Source organism: Rhinolophus ferrumequinum, chromosome 11, assembly GCF_004115265.2.
Source record: "Rhinolophus ferrumequinum isolate MPI-CBG mRhiFer1 chromosome 11, mRhiFer1_v1.p, whole genome shotgun sequence".
Lineage (NCBI taxonomy): Eukaryota > Metazoa > Chordata > Mammalia > Chiroptera > Rhinolophidae > Rhinolophus > Rhinolophus ferrumequinum.
This window is the reverse complement of record NC_046294.1, coordinates 64,201,850-64,220,475: the sequence shown is the minus strand read 5'-3', so window position 1 is coordinate 64,220,475 and position 18,626 is coordinate 64,201,850. Positions and strand designations below refer to the sequence as shown.

The 18,626-nt window shown below is 41.2% G+C and overlaps 1 protein-coding gene across 3 annotated transcripts in view; it reads right to left on the bottom strand.

Moving 5' to 3' along the window:
- FAT3 (FAT atypical cadherin 3) overlaps window positions 1-18,626 on the bottom strand; it is a 507,587-nt gene that overhangs the window by 76,773 nt on the left and 412,188 nt on the right. For all 3 annotated transcript variants that reach the window (XM_033120991.1, XM_033120992.1, XM_033120993.1), the window contains 4 exons: window positions 10,846-14,919; window positions 7,382-7,578; window positions 6,209-6,362; window positions 3,622-3,855 (listed from right to left, as the gene is read on the bottom strand). In XM_033120991.1, the coding sequence (XP_032976882.1) occupies window positions 3,622-3,855; window positions 6,209-6,362; window positions 7,382-7,578; window positions 10,846-14,919 (4,659 nt within the window). The remainder of the gene's footprint in view (window positions 1-3,621; window positions 3,856-6,208; window positions 6,363-7,381; window positions 7,579-10,845; window positions 14,920-18,626) is intronic.

The following is an 18,626-nucleotide window of genomic DNA, read 5'->3' as shown; positions in this document are numbered from 1 at the left end:
AATGGTCACAGATTTTAGCTCTGAACTTTATCATGGTATATTCCCTTTGCTAGCTTAAAAAAACACTCAAGATTGGGAAACTGGACACAAATCGTACCTCTAAGAGGTAGACTAAATATGAAAATATTAACCCCAAAGAGGCAAAAGTCTCCTAATCTTTACTGAAAGGATTAAACTTTTATAACTCTTATGTCATGTCATGTCATTAGTTCATGGGATTGAATATATTTCCATTTTACGGGAAAACTAAGAATTTAATGCTGAAATCTAGACAGTTGCTATGCTATTTCTTAGAACTCATAAAATGCAGGTTAAAATTATCTTGTCTGCCTCTGTTTTGATTTTATTCCTGACCGAGTTAGTTACTTCCAGGTAAAGGAATATGCTTAACAAAAGAAGTGTCATGAACCAAACAGCCCCGTCATTTACACAAGTGGAGCCCATCTTCTTCCCTAGAATCAAAACCAATTAGACAAAAACTCATAGACACAGACAATAGTTTAGTGGTTACCAGAGGGTAAGGGGGGAAGGGGGGGGGAGATGAGGGTAAAGGGGTCGAATACATGGTGATGGAAGGAGAACTGACTCTGGGTGGTGAACACACAATGGGATTTATAGATGATGTGATACAGAATTGTACACCTGAAATCTATGTAACTTTACTAACAATTGCCACGCCAATAAATTAAAAAAAAACATAATTAGACAAGCTGGATGGGTCTCAAGGGAATGATTGCTGAGTGAAAAGCCAACATCAAAAGGTTACAAACGACATGATTGCATTTAAATACAATTTTTGAAATAACAAAATTATAAACATGGAGAATAGTGGTTGCTGGGGGTTAGAGACTGGGAAGGAAGAGCAAGGAGGAGGTCGGTGTGTCTATGAAAGGCTGGCAGAAGGGAGCCTGGTGAGGAATGAATGTGGCGGTGGGTACATGAAGCTGCACAGGTGATCAAATTATGTAGAACTGCGCACACACACACACACACACACACACCACACACACACACACTCACACCAAAATCTGATAATGTATTACAGCAATGTAAGACACTATCATATCACTGGGGAAAAGTGTTGGGGGAAAGGTACATACAATTTCCCGTACATTTTTTTTTTTTTTTACGATTTCCTGTGAACTTATAATTGTTGCAAAGTAAAAAGTTTTTTAAAAACAGACATTTCCTTGTCACTTTAGAGAACAGGCTTCTGAGGAGAGGCGGTAACATAAGTAAATGAAGTGTCTGGGAATATGGAGATTGAGAACAGGCTAGTATCAAGGAGGCAGCTTTTACTTAAGCTTCTATGGCTGCAGGGCTGTGCGCCTGGAATTGCCGAATCTTCTGAGTGCTGTTGCCATTTTTATAAAATGCCAGAAATTGAAATTTCGAATGAAAATCTGACTTTTATTGACAACTAATTCAAACAATTTTGAACATTGTATATAAGCCAAATTCAATATCCTAGAGGGCTGGATTCAGCCTAATGATTCATGTGCAAACTCAGCTTCAGGTCAGAGGGTCAGTTTGGCCCCAAGATGAATTGACCATTTCACAACCTGGTAATCTCAGTACGCAGCACGCGCTCCTCTGTGGTCCCTTATGAAAGGCCAAGAAATAAGTATGCCTAAGAAAGGAAGTGTTCTGATCAGGCTGCTACTGAAAATGGCATAAGCCACCAGTCACTGACACCCAGGGGATTCTGGAGAATGTCATTTTGATCACAGCTCAGAATGATGCTGTTGCTACTGAAATTCCCCTGCAACCTCTGACCAACGCCTTTATACCCACTGTTTCACCATAGTGCTTGGGTCATAGTAGGTGCTCAGTTTGCATTTTTAGAAGTACTCATTTGTTCTTCCCCAGCTATCTCAGTTCTTTTATTTTTTAAAAAGTTAAATGAGTTCTATAAAAACTGAGAAAATGAACCAGAATCTGGTATGCTATGCTGATACAATAGCCTGGTGATGCACTTAATATTAATATATAGGTGTCAGCGGCATTCACAACCTCTCTGTTTGAAGCTCTGAATGTAAGCCTTTTGCTAATTAATGCAAATGAGAAAAGGGAGGTGCTGATAAGGTCATTATTCTAGTTTTGGTCCTTTGAAGGCTTTATCATCTCTGCCCTGCTAAATGCCCAGAGTCTAGTCATCCCTTCTTCCCCAACTCCCAACCTGGACAGCTGACTCAGAAGAAGTGGACAGAAAAAAGTGGACTCAGAAAAAGAGGACAAAGTGAACAGCATATTTTTTTACTACAACCACATCTGTGAGTCAATAACATCTCCTCCCTACCCTCCACTCTCAGAAACATCATGGGCACTAATCAGACTCCTCCTGTCTTCAATCTCTAGTAAATAGAGCACACCCAATTCTTCCATGAAGGAAATAAGTAGAAAAAAAAATCCAGTTTCTTAAAATTGGAATTTTAATTAAAATAATTTTTAAATCTTAAAATTTCATCTATATCCAATTACACACTCTCAAGGTCAAATCTGAATTATTAAAACATTCATTTGCATGATTTCTGTCCTCTTTTCCCCAAATGTCTGCTAATAAGAGTCCAGAGAATGTTTTCTAATCCTCCTTAAAAAAAAGAGCATTTGTAGGTATTGTATAATTGTAAATCAATAAAGAGTTTTTTCCTGTTTATCATTTTTCACCAGGCCTTAAAATATGCAGACTTTTAAAAGGTTGGTTCTCAGCCTAGAAAATTATGCTAACAAGGTAAGAGCAGTAATTCAAAGTGTAGCCACTAATTTCTCTAAGGGGAAATATGAAGAGACCCTGGGCTCTATGTTTGTTTTCAACTAATTATCATGTATTTACCTTTCCATTAGTCCAATAATTTTTCTTTCAATTCAGAATTAAGCAATAAGACACTGAATTACATAAAGGCCTGTTTAGCATAGCAGACACACCCCATCATTGCCTAGTCTTCTGATTCACGGCTCTTAAAATGCATCACCAAGAGGCTGTCTATATGCCCTTTTGTATTTATATTCCATTACGCAGTCACCTCAATAACTTATGCATTCTCAGAAGGACTACCTAGCAATTAACTCCAGTCTTTTCTAACTCACCATCTCATTATGTAAAGTGGTTTTGAACACAAACTTTATTAGCAACTTTCAATTCTAATTCCTTCTTATCTCTCCCACCCTCGCCCTGCCTAGAAATGTCAGTTTATATGTGACCAAGATACTCTGGAAAATGGCAGTTTAAAAAATTCACACTGGACTGGCAGCACATTTTGTAATTGGTCTTTGCACCATGGGGCACCAGCATAAATCGAGATTGGCATATTTCAGCTGAGGCATGTGATGTAATTCTTTATGGAAATGGAAATGAATTCTCCCTGTCACACAATACAGCATTTTAACTATGGTCAGGAGGAATGGGCAAGTAAGGAAGGTATTGTTTTTATTCTAAAGGTGAAAAAGAGCCCAAACCCCCAATTCCTTGTTAAAAGGGAAGGGAATTTACAGTATCAAAGGAGCTGAAATGTAGCTTACTATACACGTGCTCGGTAAGGAACCAGTGGGCCAACGAAACTAAAGGGAAGACGGCCCCTGAAGAACGAACAGGGAGACATCCCATCAATGAAACTGACTTACCCATGTCGGGATCCACGGCTTGAACTCGGGTCAACAGAGCCTTGGTGGCTGTGTTCTCATAGACACAGGTGTTGTAGTGGTCAGAAGAAAACACAGGGGGGTTATCATTCACGTCCTCCAGGATCAAGCGGACATCAGACTGGCAGAACCTGCCACCCCCATCGGTTGCCCTGGCGACCAGGCTGTACGCGGGGACCCTCTCCCGGTCCAACAGACCCAAGGTTTTCAACTCACCTGTGACAATAAATAGCACGGCTTTTCAAAACCTGTCTTTCTTTGAAGAGCAGGCGATCAATTATATAAAGAATCCCCCATACAGGAAGCACCAACATTTGGCTCAAGTGCCTCATACTTTGAAAAACAGAGCAAATTAAAATGTAAGCACCAGGGAAAAATGTATGGGCTTCTGGATGCAACAACAAACCAACATCATGACCTTCAAATTAATTAACACCATGGTGAAACCTCTGGTACCAGGGGTTCCTTCCTTTGGCTACATGGAGAAGCTCCGTACCTCTTTATACCTCCCATAACCTGCTCTGGAGATCAGCTATGTCTCTGAGTTTGTACTGTATCTCCAGAAAAAGCACAGAGAAAGGACCAGTCTCCTGAGTTCTCTGATGGTCAATTAGGTCAATAAACCTTAGACCCAGAAGAGGCAGGCAGTCTCTCTGCTTCCAGATACTCAACATCTTTTACTCCATCGTTTAGAGGAAAACAATCAAAACAGAGGCTGGCTTTAGCGATAAGAGGTCTTGTGCGGGTCCTAATGTGCCAGGAGGACCCTATCTGCTAGACTATGGAAGGGGCTGGGGAAGGTGCAAGTGGGGGCGTATTTGAGGAGCCTGGAACAGCAGCTATTTAGCAATTAACATGGAGACAGGTTATGTCTGTATTTTAACCACTGGGACAGCTGCACTGGTGCTGGTGTCAGCCCCTGTGGAGACTACGTTGTTCAAGTTTCAATGGTTAAGCAGCAAGCACAGTGACAGACCTGCATAAATGCTATTTGGTGAAAAGTATGACTCATGAAACATTACTACCCTTAAATAAAAGTAGTAGATGTTATTTGCACTATGCCATGTACACTTATAAGGCAGTTCCTCCTATGACTTCCTTGCTGCAGCCAGTTCTCATACATAAGTTGGATCATTTCCTCTCCAACTCGAAAACATCCAGTGGCTTTTCAGTTGAGCGTTCAAGACCCTAGCCCCGTTATTTTCCCCACCACGTTTCTCATCCTCCATTCTCTCGTGCCTCCCACCAGGGACCGTGCTACACGTGGCATTTGCTGGATGTGCCCTGCTCTGTGCTTGGGCCGCGCCCTGCCGTGTCCTGCTTTAGCTACTAGAATCCTGGCTCAGTTCAAATGCCAGCCCTTCTTTAAAACAGTTTCCTCTTCTTCCTCATTAGAATGTTAGCTGCTTCTTCCTCTGTGTCAGGATACGAGTATAACTCCCCCGATATCTCTCCTGGGCACTCATTACATTCTTCCTTTTATCATCATCATCGTCATCCTCATCATCGCTGCTGCTACTACTACTACTACTACTACTATTATTATTATTATTATTATTATTATTATTATTATTATTGTTGTTGTTATTGGCTTTCTGGTCTGTTTCTCCCACCAGCTTACAATAGCCCTTGGGGATAGTTCGTTTTGTTCATCTCGGAGTCTACCACAAATATCCCATGAAGTTCTCTTATGTCAACTAGCTAGCTACTCAATAAATGTTAGCTATGGAACAAATAATCACCAGGCACATATAGCCAAGTAGTACATGCCTATGTAGCTCGGTGCTTCCAGCTAGGATACAGATGACATGGAAGTGGGGCAGGGAGCCGCTACCACCTTTTGGAGACCCAATTATTTCGTCATCCACTGGGACCAAGACATTGGAAATATGCGTTTTTTGATCTTCGCACTTCATTTAAAAATTGCCATTGGATGAACCATCCAATAAATAACACAAACATAATTTTCCTCCATAGAAAACGTCATTTCCATTAGCTCTGTCCTTCAGTGCAGGCATCTGCCGTTGGCGTACATAACCTTTACCTTATAAATTTTACCTGACTATGTAAGCAAATGTGAGGGCTCATAACTTTGGAGAAACTAAGCAGGAATGTTTAATAAAAACCAGACAAGTGTGTTAATAAACATCGGGAAGGGACCCAAAAGGGATTTCAACAGGGAAAAACTCTCTTTACCATGCGTTGCTGTCTGGTTTGCATGGCAACCTGTGTTTGTGAAGTAATTCTATTTATACTCTTTATAGGGCAGATGGCTTTAATTCATGGGCATGAGAAATGGGAGAAGCGAGTAGACATGTCTGATTACTCGGTGCTATTAATAATAAGTGTAGGTAAGTCAGGGCAAGTTTTATAAGCCAAATAAACTTTTTGTGCTCCAGAGCACCCATCTTCAGATACCACGTGCAGCTACTATTTCTTAGTCCAAGACAACCAGGCATCATATCAAGGCTCTTGTATAGTAGCTACCCACTAGTGACGAGACCAGAAGAGAGTTCAACTTTTCATGCATTAACAATGGCATCTACCCAAAGAATAAATTTCACCTTACCACTTTCTGGATCTAGAAAAAATTCACTGTGTCCAGATCCATAGAGTGAGTATCGTATATCTCCATTGGATCCAATATCAGCATCCTTGGCACTGACCTTCAGGATGATTTTATTGGATGGAATGTCTTCAGGGAATAAGGCTGTGTATGCAACCTAGGCAGAGGTCAAGACAGGTAATTACGTCATTAGTAGTTGTGGAGCAATTGCCATAGTTAGCATGATAAATGATTTCTTTAAAAATGCATTCATATATTTTAGCTTTGGTTATTTTTTCATGCACGGTAGAACCATCTTATAATACATGATGAAACATGGTACACCTCTTGCCCTGCCTCTCCCATGCTCACTCATTCAACAAATACTGATTGAGCATTTACTATGTGCTAGCTGCTTAGATACTAGGAGGACAATAGTGAAGAAAACAGACAAAAAACCTTGCCCCTGTGGAACCATGACACACATCATATATTGATCATGGTCCTCTTTTCTGTTAAGCACCATTGAGTCCTTGGGACCCTTCAACTTTTTAAAGAGGCACTGCTAACCTTTGGCATTAGTGTGAAAGATTAAATCTATTTGCAATACTTTTCTAAGCTGCAGAACACCAATATGGTCTCTTGGTTCACACGGTGAGAAGAAGGTAAATTAATACTGATTTAACTTCAGTAAGAAAGAAAATAAAAGCTAGTTCTGGCCCCTCGCATTGGCTGTCATGTTTTGTTCTCTGGTGAAAAGGCTATCTCATGAGGACCCTGGAGATCTGGGTTCATTGCCAACATGGCCACAAACCAGCTGTGTAAACTCATATAAAAAAAAGTAATTTATGCTTTCTAGTGGTCCATGTCTCTTTTATGAAATCAGTGATTTAGACAGAATGAGTCATAAGGTCCTTTATGATTCCTTAAAAGTTATTTAAAGGCAAATGGTTTTGTCTTTGTTTTTGTGGGCAAAATTGGGTACCTGATCGTGCTGCATATACCCTTTTCATGTTTATAATATTTCACTCTAGACTCCACCTCCTACCCTCTTATATCCCATTGGAGCCCACTTATGAAGGAAATAAGAGCAGACATTAACCTGGCCGTAATCAGTTAAGGGAAATGGCATTTGATTAAATTTTAGAGAAGGAGAGTAAAACTCAGCAATATATCTAATATATCCCCAAATCTCACCTGATCACACACTGGGCTATTGTCATTCACATCACTGACAGTCACTTCCACCATGGCCTGTGTCACAAAGAGCCCATCGGTGGCGGTGACATTGAGGAAGTAAATGTCTTGTTCTTCTCTATCTAGAGGTCTCTTCACATAGACCTTCCACTCACTCTGTACCAGGCCCAGGGCAAACCTTCCTCGGGGGTTACCTCCTGCAGTGAAAAAAGTTTGTGAAGATGTGCAATGAAAAGCTTTGTTCTACACCAACAGTGAGAGGTCTGTGTAGGGTCATTCAGGTGCCCCTCAAACTGTATCATTTACGATACTGATTGATTCTTACTTCCTTTTGATTCTTGTGCCTGATATTTATATGCTTGGCTTATGTTGAAAGCAAAACGGTAACTTTCCAAGAGAATAAAATGCACTTAGAGAAGCTGGAGATGATCTCTTGTTTGGTTCCCCTTAAGGACAATCAAATTCAAACTGTGAACAATCAATCCTCTTCTCAGGATGACACAATTGTCTTTCCACTTTGTCTCGAGAGAGGATGTAATACACTGTAGCTTTTGTTACCAAGACAATTTCATTAGCTGTTGATTATGCAATCAAGGAAAGACAGTCAGTTCTATTAAGGAATCTTTTACTGAAGGCTTTATCAGACAGCTGCACTCTTCTTAGAAGGACTGGAGTTTGGGGGAGAAAAGTTTGTGTGACAGAGGAAGACCCACTGGTATCAAATAGCCTTAAGGAGGGGTCATTTAAGGAGCTGTTCAAAGATAAGCACTGCACTTAGATCAAATTTATCAGAGTGGAGCTGGTGAAAGCGGAAGAAAAGTAGAAGAGATGAAGTGGAACAGCTTTTTATGATGCTGAAACACTGACAGGGGTCCCAGCAATATTACTTTCCCACATCATTAAATTACATGGTGACAAAAGTGGCTTGGAGAAGATAGGAAAAGGAGGGAAAACAACTACCTTGACCTTCTAATCCCAAAACCGGAAATAATGTTACTTCAAACATGGAGGAAGACTGGACGAGACAACTGGCAAGGAGCCCGGAATGCAGTTAGATCATCGCTGTTTCATTTGTTTGGCCATTCAACAAGTATTTATCACCTGCTCTTGGCCAGGCAGTGTGCCAGGCCGAAGGCTACAGCAATGGACAAAACTGACAAAAATTCCTGCTCTCCTGCTGGAGCTCACATCTTATTGGGGAAGATCGACAAGAAACAAATAAATAAGGAAACACACTGCATGCTGGCTGCTACTTCATTGAAAAAGTGGAGCCATTTCAGCTTCTTATAATAAATCTTTAAAAGAGGAGGGAGGGTAAAGATCATAGTGCTGCCGAAGGGATGGGATAGGAAGTAGTGGAATTTTGAGCCAGACTCTGCACTCTCCATTATAAGGCATGGGGTGGGGGCGGGGCGGGGGGTTGTCTAGGGTCTCAGCAGTGTGGGGCAAACATGGGGTAAATGGACCATACTGGACAGACAGTGCAGAAAGGGCGAGGGCTGCACATTCCTCTAGGGTAGTGGGTCACAGCTGGGAGTGACTGTGCCTCCCCTCCCTTCCCCTCACCCTCCACCCCGGTAGAATTTGTCAATGTCTGGAGACATTTTTGAATGTCACATCAGGGGTCATGATGGTGATGCTACTGGAATCCATTGGATAGAGTCCAGAGATGCTGCCAGTCATCCTACAGTGCACAGAACGGCCACTTACAACAAAGACTTATCTACGCAGAATGTCAATAGTGTCGAGGTAGAGAAACCTCCTCTGGTGAGGCTTGGGGTCCTCCCTGAGAAATCGCTTTCCTCCATGACTGTCTAGGATTCAATTAGGCTACAACTGGATATTATTTCAGCATGCACAAGTTTAACCTATCAAATGCTTTTGGTGCAGGCCCACACTGTTCTTTGGTTGAGTAAAATGATTAATGGTCCTTTGTTAATCTGCGGCAGCCCAGCCAAGTTGTGCTACATCAAGAGCAAAAATTAAATCCCATTAAAATCAGTTGGTGGTTGGCACTGCTAATAGTAACAGTAGCTTTAAGCTACTCTGTTCTCATTACTTGTTGATGGGATGGTTTCTTTAAATCATCCATTGAGAATTCAGAGACAACGTATAAATATTTAAAGCTGAGTATTTAACAATTCTTCCAAACAGAAAAAGTATCTCTCAGAATACTTAAGAAGCTTTTTGTCTGAAACTAAATGCAAATAAGTCCAAGTGATACTTTACTCACCTGTCTTTCCTTACCACTACGGCTCATGTCTTTACTACAGAAATACACATTTTAGTAAAAGGGAAGGTATCAGATAAAGCATAAAATGCATAGAGAACTTCAAGCAGAAAGCATCAAGAAAACAGTTTCATAAAGAAGAGTAATACGGGAAAGAAGTGGAAATCCCGAGCGTTGACACGTGTGCTCTCCTGTGGCTCTTACTCTACAGTGATTAATTAACTTTCCCACTAAGGTACTTAAGCAGATTCTGTGTCCTGAGGGCATTCTAATTAATTCATTTTTCACGTTGAATAATGTAGTTTTTCTAAAGGGAAGCCACCTGAATACAAGTATTGATGGATTCTTTAAAGTCTTTTGGCAATTTGCTTATGTTCTGCCTTTGAATGTCACAACATCAAAATATTAGATTTAAAACCCCAAAATAGTTTTTAGGAAGACTGCTACTACACCACCCACTTTATCTATCCTCTCTGTGTATAAAGCCAGTCATCCCTGGAAAGCTACCCCTGATCAAGACACCTTTTCTTCACTCTGACATGAAATCCTTGGGCCCTCAGAGCAATGGTGACATATTTTGTGCCCTCTGGGTGACCTCATTCATCTATCTTGGCTTTCCTATTGAACTGTTACCTACTCTTTGGGAAGACAGAAAGGGTATCAAAGAAAATTGAGTCGTCAGAAGAAATATCTTTGGCTTAGAGTTATAATTTAGGATTTTCCAGCAAAAAGGTCAAACCGGGCTCTCTAATTTGTACATGTGTGTGCATATGAGTTTTTACTATCAGAAGAAACTTGTAAATGAAGCTTCCTGGGGTCAACTATTTGCTTATTTTTTTTTACCCCTACAAAAAGTAGAAAAAAGGAATACATTTTAAAATTATTTCCTCACCAAAAAGAGCTATTATTTTCATTTTTTTTTTTTTTCCAACTAGGATTCTTGGCTGGAATCCCTTTTAAATGATAAAAAGTGACTCAAGGACTGGGTACCAATTTAGGTAATCTGTCACAGGCACACCAATGAATTCCAAACTAAGGCTGAGTTAGCAACAACCAACAACTGAAAAACTGCGTCTACTCAGAGATCTTTTACTCAGCCCCAGAGAGATGTTATTCCTCTCAACTTCTCATCTCATCTTCCTTTTTCTCTCCTGCGACCTTCCATCTTGCCCCCTGCGACCTTCCATCTTTAGAAAGCAGAGCACATATTGAAAACCAAGGGTGGTAGACTGACCTGTAATGTGGTAGCTCACTTGGCGATTAACGTCAGAAGTGTCTCTGTCCCACGTGCTGAGGATGGCTACCACCTCGCCTGGAGGGTCGCTCTCCTTCACATTCCCTTGGTACACCTCATGGGCAAAGACTGGGGCGTTGTCATTTATATCTGTCACCCTGACAGAGACTAAAGCCGTGGAAGAAAGAGAGAAGGCCTCTCCAAGGTCAGAGGCCACCACGGAGAAGGTGAATGCGGGGTCTGTCTCGTGATCCAGGTCCTTCAAGGTACTGATCCAGCCTGTGTTGCTGTCAATATTGAATGCTTCCATTACCTTTTCTGGTTGGGAATCTGAGTGCAGGGAGTAAGTGACCTGCCCATTGGCTCCCCAATCCATATCGATGGCTCTCACCTGCATGAGTTTGGTGCCGACAGGCATCCCTTCCATTATGATGGTTTCGTAACTCGCAGTCTCAAAGACTGGCTTGTTGTCATTCAAATCCAACACCTTGATATCTACATCCACAGTAAACACAATGTCTACCTTGTCCAGGGGTATGGTGGCGGCTACTTTAAAGTGGAAAACTGGGCTGATCTCATGATCAAGGCGTTTGTCAAGCTTGATCGTGCCTGTTTCCTGTTCTATGATGAAGACACCCCCTTTGTTGTTTTCTGGCCGGTCCCCGTTAACTGTGCTGAACCTAACATTCTGACTGGGCAAAATCCTTAGGGTGTCCACTGTGCTCCCAATGGCTGTATCTTCTGAAACAGCAAACGAATACTGAGACTGGGTAAATGAAGGCAAAAATGTTTCAGGGGGCAAGACGTGGATGTAGACAGGAATGAGGGAGTGCCGTACTGGAATGCCCCCATCTACTGCTTTGACAAAGAAGGACAGGACTGTGTTTTTCAGCTGGTTAAAGTTGCCCTTTGTGACCATCCAGCCATTGTCAGGATCAATTTCCAGGAGGTCAGCCACCGAGACCGAAGCCTCACTATATAAGGAATAAGTAATCCTTGAATTTGCTCCATCATCTGGATCCACGGCTTGAACCTGAGTGACTAAGTGGCCCCTTCCAACGTCTGCCCTGACACTGGCTCTATATTCCACTGTCATGAACTGGGGAGCATTGTCATTTTCATCCACAACAATCACTCTCACGGTGCAGAAAGTCGTTCTCCCTCCACCGTCCAGAGCCCTCAAAAAAATACTAATGTCTCCTTCCAGAGGGTTTTCCCGGTCAAGCCTTTCTGTTGTGATGACTTGTCCATTACTATCTATGAGGAATCGATCTTTAGCAAAGTCATTGATGATGGCATAGCTGATCTGCCCATACATCCCTGGATCCCCATCCGTGGCTCGAACGTGAATTACCTTTGTCCCAGCTGCCAAATTCTCTCTAACCTCAGCAACGTAGGTGCTTTGTGAAAAGGCAGGGCTATATAGGTTAGCCCCGAGTACCCTAATATGCACCTGTGCAGTACTAGTGAACAATCCGTCAGAGACTGACACATTGAGACTGTACAGAGGCTCCATCCGCTGCTTTCGGTGGTTGGACAGTGTGATAATGCCACTCTTGCTATCCATCAGAAAACTTGTCCGGTCATTCCCAGATAAAATGTTATATTCCAACCGGTCAAAATCAGAGCTGTCTGCATCAGAGGCTTGCACACAGGTTACAAAATGGCCCCGGGGGGCTAATTCACTCACATAGGACTCATAAATGAGCTGATTAAAAACTGGAGGGTTGTCATTTATGTCCGAGATGTAGATATGAACCAAGACCTCACTGCTCAGTGATGGGAAGCCATTATCTGTTGCTCTGACTTTCAAAGTACAGTGTTGCACTAACTCGTGGTCCAGCATCCTTGCTGTCAGGATTAAGCCACTTGCACTGTCTATGTGAAAGTAATCTGTGCTGTTGTAAGTATCCTGGACAATCTGATAATGTACCATTTTATTGTTTTCTGAGTCTGCATCAGTAGAGACAACTTGCAAAACAGGTGTCCCAATGAGAGATGCTTCTGATAATGTGGTATTGTATGTTGGTTGATTGAAAATAGGGGGGTTGTCATTTACATCATTAACCAGCAAGTCAACGGTGACTTCAGCCCTGGCACCAGTAAGGGCATCACTGGCTCTTACTGTCAACTTGTAAACAGATGTAAGTTCATAATCCAAAGGGCTGACGACTTTCAGGACCCCAGTGTCAAAGTCAATGTTGAATTGTTTATAAAGATCCCCATCAACAATGATATATATGATGCCTTGGCCTTCTGGACTGGTGGCATTGATGCTTAGAATAGGTGTGTCCATTCTGATGTCTTCGTTGATGGCTGCTGTATAAAAGGGTTTATCAAACACAGGCATTGCTTTGTTGACAATAGTAATGGGAAGTTCCACAGATGTGAACAAAGAGGGTTTTCCACCATCTTTGGCTAGGACGGTGACTCCATACTCAATGTTGGACAAGTCTGAGTTGAATGCTTCTTTTAAAATAACATTCCCTGAATTAGGGTTAATTTCAAAGTGGCCATAGTCATCCTGGAGGACGTAGGTCACTTCTCCATTTGCACCTTTATCTTTGTCAATGGCTGTCACCCGGTAAATCAGAGTCCCAGGTTCAGCATCCACTTGCACAGCAGCATAATAAGGCAGGCCCACAAAGACTGGAGAATTGTCATTTATGTCTTCGATGTTAACTCTGACCACCACCCTAGCCACACGAAGATGGTCCATCTCGCGGCTGGCTTCCACCACCAGCTCATATAACTCCTGTTCTTCACGGTCAAAGGGGACTCCGGTCGTCTGAATGACCCCTGAGGTAGATTTTATCTTGAACTTATTTCCTGGGTTTAAGATGCTATATTTTAAGGGCTCGTTAAGGCGATTTCCAACTGCATTGACAATAGCAACTTTGGTTATATTAGTGTTGTTCTCTGAGATTGAGGTGGAGTAAAAGCTTTGTGTGAAGTGGAGGCCGCTGTCCATGGCTTCTTTAACAAAGATGGTAACCATGGACGTACTATAGAACCTTCCATCAGACACTTTAACTATCAGCATATAGTGATCTTTGGAGAGGTTGTTGTTTTTTATGGTGAGCACTCCACTATTTGAGTCAATTAAAAAATGATCCAAGCTGCCTTCCATTAGGCTGTACCTCAGTTCAGGGGGCACCTCAGAGTCAGGATCCGTGGCACTAACTTTCAGAACCTCCACTCCAACATAGGTAGGTAGAAGTAAGACAGTTTCAAACACAGCCTGAGTGAAAACAGGCGGGTTATCATTCACATCTGTCACCTCTATGTTGACTTCAACGGGACTCTCTGCGGTCAGCTGGGGGCTACCACTGTCTCTCACATGCACATGAAAATGGAAATGGGAGATGGTTTCATGGTCCAGAGTGGCAATTGTTCTGATTGCACCTGTACTGGAGTCCACTGTGAAGAACTTCTTGGCCGTGGACTCCACAATCTGATACACAAGTAGAGCATTCCGGTTGCTGTCGGCATCGGTGGCTCGAATCACCAATGGGCTGTTATCCAAGCTCCTGACAATGCTATTAACTGGGGCAGCCTCACTTAGGCTGCCCGAATATTGAGAAAAGAGAAAAACTGGGGCGTTATCATTTTCATCAACAATCTGAATATTGACTGTGACATTGGAAGCCATTCCTGCCATGTTAATGGCCTGTACGATGAGCTGGTAAGAGGACGTACGCTCATAATCCGGTGCCTTCCGAGTGGTGATGACGCCAGAATAGGGATTTATGGTAAAGATCCCATCAATGTTTCCATCTTTTACTTCGTAAATGAGGGTAGATTGACTGATGGCAGAGATTAGAACGACTGATGTTCCAATATCAACATTTTCATTTACTTCTGCTTGGTAGTCTTTGTGAGTGAACTTGGGGTGAGAATTATCAGACATGGTGACAGAAATGCGCACAATTGCAGTGGCAGACATGGGCGGGGAACCCTGATCCGTGACTTTGACTGACAGGACAAACTGACCCATTGTCGTCATGTCTGGTTCTTTGGAAACAGTGATGATGCCCAGGATGGGTTCAATCTTAAACGTGTTCCCAGTGTTCCCTACAATACATAGAAATCAATGGGGAAATGAGTTACAATGGGCTCATATTCTGAAGATTAACTTTTCACGTAAAGGCTACTTTCCTGCAACATGGCAAGTAGAAAGCAACTATTTGTACTGGTTCCATCGCATTCTGCAACAAAACGAGAGACTTCTCTTTTAGAAGTTATTTAAAAGCAAATGAAATGAGTTTTCTGGTAAAATTATGAATTTTAGAGAACTATCTTCTTAATCCAGGTTTAAAACAACAACAACAACAACATAGCACTGTGTACATTAAGACTGGGAAATCAGAGTTTGTAGGGAGACTTTTCCGTTAAGAATGTTTGGGACTTTCTTATTCCCAGCCTTGTGAGAAGAGAAACAGATTGGGTTGCCACATGCCAATGCCAGTGGTGAAAAGGTATTTTTACCTAAATCATATTCTGTGTTCTACCTTACGAAAAAGAGGGTTACAGAGATCATTTCAGAAGGCTATCACGTGGTCGTTTGGTTTCAGATGATCCTAAAGATAAGCTTTGCTACATGGAATTGGTATTGTTTCACCCTATCAAAACCGACTTTATCCTAAACACTACTTTGGTGAGGGGCATTTTGTTCAGGCATGGAGAATTCTTCACAAGTTACTATTTGCTTTGTAAGTCATGAGGATTTTCTCTGACTACTGTTCTATTCTTCACTCCCCCACACCCCAAAACACACACATGCACACACAGACATAAAACTAGACATAACAAATCATAAGGCAGTTGCTCCAACTTCTAACCATTCTATTCATTACATTTTTGACAGGCTTCTGGTGAAGTAGGAAATTATAATCTGAACCAGCATCAAAACCAAGAACGTAAGGCTTAACGCTTACGAAACAGAGAAATTGGTGCCCACTTTGACATATATGAAATGGGAAGGGCTATGAACCATAAAAATGCAGAAATTTAGAGCTCTGCCCCTAAAATCTGCAGTGGTGTGAAATCTGGGATTGTTGAGGATGAGGAGAAAGGAACAGAGAACACAAAACTTGAAGAATGTAGAGAATGCAGTTCATAAGGTAGTGGACAGTATAAAGCAGAATCCCTCACCTGGTTCCTTTTTACTTCTTTCATTCTGACACTTCTCAAAGAACACACATGCTTGTATGCCTAGATTCTTTTAAGTCAAAAGTTAAAAGTCTTGGTTATTCAATTATATCTGGATTTTTCTTGCTTTTCGAAGTACTGTAGTATGGCAGACATATAGACAGTTTAAATGTCATCATCATTAAGAAAGGCTCCAGGATTGAGAGGGCAGTTGTATAATGTGTCTATTAAAACATGCAGCAGCTACAGCTGTATACATACTTCTTACTACATCCTTATTAAATAAACTTTTCCATGTCTGGAAATGAAAAAGTCATGCTCACATAAAATCTGTTTCAATAAGCCACTTGCTTATTTTTAAAAAGGAAGTAAATCTAACAAAAGGTGAAGAATTTGATTTTAGGCCCCAAATGTGGATATTAAACAATATTATCTTTGTTGTTGGCATGATTTTTTTACTTCACCATCCAAACATGACCATTTTGTGATGACAGCAACGAGAAGTTCAATGATCTCATAAGCAAGCGTGCAAGTTTTCTGTAAATAGCACAACGGAACTGAGTGGGAGTCCAACGTTCGATTCCCAGACCCTCGCAAGAAGGTAGGAATCATTTCACTTCAGCATCTCAGAGGAAAAAAATATAGCGATATCTGAATAATGGTCACCTTCCAGAAGTGGCACCAACATGCAACTCTGAATGATGAATGCAACAGAGCATACGGTGTCCCACTGCAGAGTTTCCAGGTAAGTCCATCCTTACTCAAGTCACAATAGATTTCTACATACCCCGCAAGATATGTACGGCAGGGATGGAGAGAAGCCAGTTTCTGACCTTGAGTAGAACTCCATAGCCCTGTTGTCTCCTGTTGTCAGGTCCAAAGTGGGCTCTCTGACACTTTCCCTCTTCAAAATACTGTTCCATTTTGTTAGAATCCATTTCCTGCTTATCCTCTCCTGCTGTATTTGAATCATTGACAACTAAACTCTTCTTGTTTTCTTGGAATCTACAGTTCCTTGTAGACTTTTGACAACTGAGCAAAAGCTGTGCTTATCTTATTAATCTTTATTTATCTAGTATATAGCACACTACCTGGCATAAAGAAGGTGCTTCATAAATTTGTTCAATGATTGAAAGGAGAGGTAGATCTAAAAAAAGATTTTTAATTCTCTACCTGTATGTATCTTGGGATCCAATATGCCCCCATCGTAATTCAACTCTTACTCCTGGTCTCTCCTGTATTGCCGTATCTCAGAGCCACCCATGAGCCACTGTTGGCACCAAACATAAAACCTGAACAAAATACAACACCTGAAGCTCTGCACTTCAATTCCGCCTCAGTCCTTCGGGCCAAAATAAAAAGCTTCAGTAGTTAGTTAGAGGCCAGGCAGGGGATAGGAAATTTATGGCCCACCAGAAAACAGAGTAAAATCTTGCTTATCTGAGGTTTTTGAGAGAACTTTAAAATGTATGCGTTACACAACCACTTGTCATGTGTTTCAAAATGCTGAAGCACGTGGGACCTGCCTCTCTCCTGCCATGATCTGGGAAGGTACTAGCAAGGCTAGGTGGGGCCAGTCCAGGCCCAGTGTAGGTCTGTCTGTGAAGGAGCCAGTGACCACTTGAAATTTATTGTGTACACTGCAATGCTCATTAGCTTCTTACACATACAATCAAAAGCCGTTTGTTTGAGATACCAATCATTCCTGTGGACTTCTGGAAATTGAAGCTGTCTCTATAAAAGACCTTTTAAGGAAAGAACTTTTCTCTGTAGCTTTAGTCAACTGTTAAAGAAATGATTGAGTTCTTTCTATGTACAGCACCAGGCTATAGTCTGTGGAGATGGAAAGACAATAGAGGCAGTCTTTTTAACTAGACGGTAAATTACGTTTAAATTACTCTTCAAGAACCTCCAAATTGGATTAAAAATGATCTGGCTATCTAAGAAGAGTATAGCCTTCATGACAAATATAAAAAGCAAGTAGACACACAGATCAATGCTAAGCTAAGTAATAAAAGTGGAAATAAAACTCTGTAAGTGATTACAATGATATGGAGCTATGTATATGCATGAATGAATATAGGGGGAGAGAAAAAATATATATATTTAAGACTAGGGAAAAACTATAGAGAGACTGTAAAGAGCTGCTGGATTAGGTGGCATTTTCTGGGATGTTATTTAAAAATTTATTTTCTGAAAAGTTTCCTTATTTGTAGAACAGAAGAACAAGGATTATATAATGAAATAATAAAAATGTCCTGTGATAAACAAGAGATGCACAATAGCATTTAAAAAAAATATTGGTTAGGCTTTGGTTTGAAAGGAAATTCCATGAAAATCTAGAAAAGAAATAAATTTTCCTGGGACATCTGGCGGTTATGAACCAACATCGTTTCTTTTTTTGTGTAGGGTTTAGCACAGACTCATGAAAAATGTGGATGCCTAATACAGGAAATAGTTTTAGATTATCATTCAATGCAGGGTTTTTTTTCTTTAGAAGGTGGTTGGCTTTTCTTTTCTAATACTTTTTAGTCCAAAACTGTCATTCTAGCATTCATATTTTAATTTAACCACTCACAAGAATGCTCCACATTTAAATCAAGGGAAAGAAGCCTTTCCAGAGCTGGCAT